At 50.2% G+C, this 6,326-nt stretch overlaps 2 protein-coding genes across 2 annotated transcripts in view; one reads left to right on the top strand and one right to left on the bottom strand.

The window, feature by feature from the left end:
* Positions 1-1,656: 1,656 nt before the first annotated feature.
* Positions 1,657-3,303, bottom strand: LOC119388328 (ATP synthase subunit C lysine N-methyltransferase). The gene has a single exon (XM_037656031.2). The coding sequence runs from the start codon at positions 3,173-3,175 to the stop codon at positions 2,573-2,575; it is 603 nt and encodes a 200-aa protein (XP_037511959.1). The 5' UTR covers positions 3,176-3,303; the 3' UTR covers positions 1,657-2,572.
* A 593-nt stretch (positions 3,304-3,896) lies between these two features.
* The window catches only part of LOC119388327 (run domain Beclin-1-interacting and cysteine-rich domain-containing protein), a gene marked incomplete in the record, with an annotated part of 358,140 nt that continues 355,710 nt past the window's right edge, over positions 3,897-6,326 (top strand). Inside the window, 1 exon segment of the mRNA XM_037656030.2 lies at positions 3,897-4,284. Coding sequence (XP_037511958.1) covers positions 4,173-4,284 — 112 coding nt within the window.

Genomic DNA, 6,326 nt, shown 5'->3' with positions numbered 1-6,326 from the left:
AAGAACGACACTGTAGCAACATCAGAATTTGCCCGATAGATGCGGCGCAGAACAGTGGCTAACAGCAAGTGTCGCGGCATTGGCGCAACTAAAAAGAAAAGAAATCGAGCAAACAAAAGGTACGTGGGCTGGGCGTAGACATCCGCGCGCTTGTCTTCCTCATCTTCTGCTCTCACTGGGGTACTCTCGTGGAAAAATAAAATTGCGTCACTGCCGTAAGACTTATTCAGATGGCCTAGTGGCACCAGTACCAGCGATTATTGTTTCGTTGCGATAGAAGTATCTTGTATCTTAAGATACACGATACATTATCGAATGTATCGGAAATACAGATACAGATACTCGTCTTGCGAGAAGTATCGCGATGCAAATACAAGATACCCATAGAGTATCTAAGATAGTATCTAAGATACATGTATCTTCGATACTGCCCAGCACTGTTCACTACGGTTATTACGTGTGGAGGAACCAAGGTGGTTTAGGCCGAACCAGAAGAAAACGATCATTTCAAGCGATAAGTTCCGTGGCGAAGCAAGAAGGAGGTTTGGAAGGTTCAACCTCCCACCGCCCCGATATTATTATATTTTGTATACGTATGTACATGCACATACATACAAAAACATGCCAGATCACACATAAAGGGAAGTCAGAACCCCAGAAAAAATGTTATTGTCTACGACCCTGGATAGGTACGTTCATGGTTAAAATCATGCTTATGCGGAAACGGGCTTAACCGACCTTTTTATCTTATTGCTTTTCATGGGCTTGGATATGAGCACAAAAAAAAAAGGGAAAGAACGAGAGGCATTCCGAAGTCGTGGCGCAGAGACGTGCTCATGCAAGGGCTACAGAATATAGCGCAAGCCTTCACCTCCTCGAGAACAATTTCAAGACAGAAGATACGCTTGACCAGACGAAAAAAAGCAGTGCTGCTTACGCAGACAAAGCGCCGACAAATTGAATGTCGGAAGCCATAGGCTTCCAGAAGATTGTTTCGTTTGTTGAAGGAAAGGAGCCCCATTTAACTAGTCAGATGAGTCTCTAGCCTCACGGGTGGTACCAGGGGAGAAGAAGGCGAGGAAGGGGGCGTTGGAACAGTGTGGGGGCATGCCCCCACTGGCTTCGAACCTGTAGGGGCAACCTTTCCATGAGGCGCTTGTGTCCTCGGGAAGCCCCCTGCGCATGTCGGGCAGAGTCAGCTCGGCACCCCCTCCCAAGTGGCGCCCGGGGCACTTGTACCCCCTGCCCCACCCTAGTTACGCCACTGCAACCCATGCTTCACGCAGTTTCTTGTCCCGCAGGTAGCGGTGCATGCTGACATTGGGCTCCGTTGCGTAAGCCCGGCACTGCGGCACCGAGCGGTAGAGCCCCATGTTCGTCGCCTTCGGAGGCAGCCACTCTATTAAAATGGTTTCAATTGAGCAGAAAATGTGAGAAAACATCAGTATTTGAACAGACTTGTTTTCAAAGCACGCGGCCGCTGAGACCACGTGATCCTGCCAAGCACGTCACGCCGATGGAGGCGCCGGAGTTTCCAGTGGTGGGCCTCGAGGCCAATATGCAGTATGTAACAGGTATTGTCCATAGTACCGATTGTCACTGGTAGAAAAAAATAAAGCATAAAAAACCGTTAATATCTTTTCTTGCATTGCATCCAGGCGTGATACGAAAGAGCACGAAAGCAAAAGGCAATTATATTTTACAGCACAAGAAGGCACATCGCAAACAAGAAGACCAAAAGTTCTTGTTGCTCTAAATCAGGATTTTCCAGAAGCTTCATTAACAAATCAGTGTTGTCTAATTCACACATCACTTTACATTTTTTCAAATTAATCATTACATCCGACAACAAAAGCATTTCCACACAGGCTTTCAAGCGCAAATAAGAAAGCTTTTCCACGGTGGGGAATACAATATTTTGGGGCACTCTGTGTCAACATATTGTTTTGCACTTGTGACATAGAACATGATAACCATTACAGCCTTTTGCTGGCACTCGATGGCAACATGACATTTTACACGTGTGAGTCACGACACAACGTAACCATAACAACGTTCAGCTGGAAATCCATGGCAACTGAGATTTCGCGCTTGTGACCATAGGTCGGCCAAAAAAAAAAAAAAAAAAGACGAGCTCACTTACTCAAGAAATATATTTTTGTTCGCGCTTTACCTTCGTTCATCATGAAACACCAGCTAGCTAGCCTTCTAAATTCAAGTGGAAGAACAACACTTCTGGTCTTCCAGAGGGGAGCAACTTCTTTTATTTTGTGGTTAACGCACAGCACAGGTTCCTTTGTTAGCTGACAACTGTGTTTTGTTTAGAGAAGTAACCAGGCGCCAATTATCGTCTCTTTCGGCATTAGCAGGGTGCATGGGCGTAATTTGTGATCAAGTCAGTAGCATAACCCGGGGGATTCAAACCTTCCCAACATTTTTACATGTTGTATGGGCACACACTAAAACACGCACATACATCACGGGGAGTCGGTTCCCCCTCCCCTGAAAAAAAGATATATATATTCTGGCCGACGGGCCGCTCCGCAGCGGATTCCAGAGCGATGGCCAAGTACTACAATCTGTCGACGAGATGTGCTACGCCCGAGCCCTTTATGCGGTAAAGCCAGACCGCGTCAACACCAGTGCCGTAAGTTTCGTCTGGTTGGAGCGTGGGCAGGGGAAATCTGCATGCCAACACCCAGCTTCCAGGCTTGAGCTGATGCACAAGCTTTCGTTCCAGCGGGGTCATCATCTGCTGGACGCCGAAGATTACCACGTTGTCGAACGGTGTCAGGTCCAAGTGCCACAGGTCGGCTCGCACAAAGCGCGCGCTCGTTGTTCGCAGCGCTCGCAGCCTCGAGTAGGCAACGAGCCACGGGTTGAGCTCCACACCGACGCAACGCGCGAAGCCCAGCCTGGCGGCCGCGAGGACGATGCGGCCGTCGCCGCTACCCAGGTCGACCACGGCCGAGCATCGGGGCCGTCGCTGCAGCAGAGACGCCACGTTGCGCACTTGTGCATCGGTCGCCGGCACGTACGGCAGGCAGATTTTGCGCAAAGCAGGCGACAAAAAAGGCACAGCGACTGCGAGGATGCCCACGGCGCTGCATCCAGTAACTGCGATTGCCACCTTCCCGAGCAGCTTACGCCACTTACGCTTCGCCGGTGGGTCCATGCACGCACGGCCGCCAGGGTTGCCAGATCCTCGAAAAGAAAAAGAGCCACGAAATGGCCGGCCCTACCAACGTTGGCCCTACCGGCCCTACCAATGCCTCCTTGACTTTATAGATGCCCGCCGCGTGGTCCGGTAACCCGGTTCCGTACCCTCTCTCTCTTTTTTTCTCCGCGGTCAGGCCACGAGCGCCCCCTATAGCGCACGCCTGCAACGGATGCAACGGGTTTTTCTTCCTGCGGCACTTAAAACGCCTGTCCTATGTTAAAAGGGAATAGGAACACCTTACTTACTTACTTACTTTTACTTACTTACTAACAAAGGTCACGTGCTGCTGCCTCCGAGATTGCCATCACGCCTGTTACAGTCTCGAAGGTGTAAGCGTATTTCCGCTGGCGCCGGAAGTCGGTAAGTCGGTCAGGCTACGAGCGTTGCCTCACGGATTTTGTGGTGAACTAAGGGAACCGCCGCCGCAATGGGAAAGCGAGCGACGCGGCGGGCATCTAGTCAAGGAGGCATTGGCCCTACTAAAGTGAGCTTTAGCCCTACTGCGACCCACTGACCTCCATTCGTGATTCGTCATTGGGTACTACGGTCTAGAATAGTCGCACCGCAAAAAGCGCAAAAACGCGTTTATCTAATGATGATGATAGTACTTGCAGCGCCATCTCGCCTCGTTTTATTGCAGTTCAGTACGCCGCCGCTACCCTTATTTCCGTACTGTATACAGTCAGAGTCCTTCTACAGTCAAAAGTACAGTTTCCGTTCTCTAAAGTGGTTCTCTGCCGTAGTACTACGGTACTACAGTGAAAGGTACAGTCATAGTACAGTCGTACAGTCGGTACAGTTTCCGCTCTCCGAAGTAGTCGCTGCCTTGTGCTCTTGTGACCACCCCGGTGGGCGTGCAGTTTCCTCGCAGGCGTAGACTTGTTCCACGTGCAACTCAGCTGGAGCGAATGGAGTCGGACAGCTTTTGGGCGAATTGACGCAGTTGAGAGGCATGACTGCTTCGCGAGCTCATCACGTTCGTTCGCGATCAGTCGGCCAGCTGCGCACCTCTTCCACTTCGGACCAGCTGACCGCCGGTGTACGCAGGAGCTTTTTGGACGAAGGTACGACGTGTTCTTCTCTCGTGTGGCATATCGTCAAGTGACATTACTTTCCCGGCTAAATTTTGACGAAAGTACTCCATCACTTATCTACCCTCGCTAGAAAAGGCTCGTTTTTCGTGTAGGGTAACGTATGTTTCTCGATTTTCTGTCGACAAATTTGGTTCGATCCCGGCCGCGGCGGTCGCATTTCGATGGAGGCGAAATGGTGGAGGCCCGTGTACTGTGCGATTTCAGTGCACGTTAAAGAACACCAGATAGTCAAAATTTCCGGAGCCCTCCACTACGGCGTCCCTCATAATCATATCGTGGTTTTGGGACGTGAAGCCCCACATTATTATTATTACTGACAAATTCGCATTGTAATTTCTTTAGAGCACTTTACATTGTTCTGCCTTGATTGCTTAATTTACGAGTGAATCTCCCCAAAAAGTCATCTTTTGTCAACTTTGCAAGCATTTTTCTCAATAAACGCTTGATTACAAAGGTGGAAAATATTTTTAGCAGATACTACGTTGACTGGTAAAATAGCTAAAAAAATTTGTGGCTGAAACGTTGCTTCTGGTTTTACGAAAATTATTTGAATTTGGCACGTTTTCATCTTTTTAGCTAAGCCTACTTAAGCCGGAAAATTAATATATGGTTTTACTTGTGACGTCACGTGAAAAAACATGACAATAGAATGGTTTAAAACACAATGTGCCATTGTACTCAGTTTCAAGGGTGAATACGCATAATATATTCCGACCCAACTTTTCTTTCTCGCCGGAATATTCAAAGGGCCGTCACGTGAGTGAGTGAGTGAGTGAATAAACGTTTATTTGGTCCAGCAAAACGCGATTAATCGCGCACCCGGCTAATCCCACGACGGGACCGACAGGTCTAGCCTGCCGGCCCGATCACGGGCGCGCTGGATGGCCAGGATTTGGTCCTCATAGACGGGACTTCGTAGGAGCGCATCCCACTCTTCCTTGGTGAACTTCGGGCCCAACGACCCGCACTCCCAGAGCATGTGAGATAGAGTAGCAGCCTCGCCACAGGCTGCGCAAGAACTATTCGAGTAAATTTCCGGATATATGCTATTAAGGGATGCCGGATTTGGGTAGGAGTTAGTTTGCAGGAGTCTGAGCGTGACTGCCTGCGGCCTGCTTAGCTTGGAATGAGGCGGCGGGAAGACCCTTCTCTCTAAGTAAAAGAATTTTGTAATTTCATTGTGCGTGCTAGGAGCATCCCTGTGTCCGGGGGGAAAGTCGCCCGATCCGAGGGCAGCGCGGTCGGTAAAGCCACGCGCAGCCTCGTGGGCAGACTCGTTGAGGTTCAGAGCAACCCCTTCGATCGGCCCGACGTGGGCAGGGAACCAAAAGATGAGTGTGTGGAGCTGTCACTGTTTTTGCAGCCTTTCAGAATTTCAACTACCTGCCGGGCAACCTGGCCTTTTTGGAATGCCCTGACGGCCGTTTTCGAATTGCTATACACGTTGTCTCTCCGACCGTCTTGCATGGCGAGTGCAATGGCCACTTGCTCGGCCACCTCGGGGTCCGTCGTTCGAATCGAGGCACAGTTGATGACTTTGCCCAGCGTGTCCACGACGGAAACCGCAAAAGCCTTGCCGTCTTGGTACGCGGCGGTGTCCACGAAGCTTGCTTCAGTCTTGTCATTGGCCATTTGCTTTAGTATCTTTGAAGCTCTTGCCTTGCGACGACCTGCGTTGTGCACAGCATGGACATTGCGGGGCAGCGGAGCGACGACAAGCTTCTCCCTTATTTCTCTGGGGATTTGGGTGTTGCTAGCCAAGTTCTTGGTGGGGGTGAGTCCGATCTCCTCTAGAATCCGCCTACCGGCCGGCGTGGTGGACAGCCGAGTTAGCTGGGCCCGTTCCTGAGCCTCGGCAATTTCCTCCATGGTGTTGTGTATGCCGAGCCGGAGGAGGTCCTCGGTGTGCGTTCTGACGGGCAGTCACGTGACCAGATAATTTTTCTGAATGAAAATACTTTACTAAAATCACTCTAACACAGTTACCTTCTAGGTCAAGTTTTTTCAATAGA

This window comes from Rhipicephalus sanguineus, chromosome 3 (genome assembly GCF_013339695.2).
Source record: "Rhipicephalus sanguineus isolate Rsan-2018 chromosome 3, BIME_Rsan_1.4, whole genome shotgun sequence".
In the NCBI taxonomy this organism is placed as follows: domain Eukaryota; kingdom Metazoa; phylum Arthropoda; class Arachnida; order Ixodida; family Ixodidae; genus Rhipicephalus; species Rhipicephalus sanguineus.
Note: the sequence above shows the minus strand (reverse complement) of the source record. Positions and strands in the feature narration are given on the sequence as shown.

What these genes read in the sequence shown, in the direction of transcription:
- LOC119388328 (XM_037656031.2), bottom strand. Translation starts at nt 3,175, where the DNA reads ATGGACCCACCGGCGAAGCGTAAGTGGCGTAAGCTGCTCGGGAAGGTG.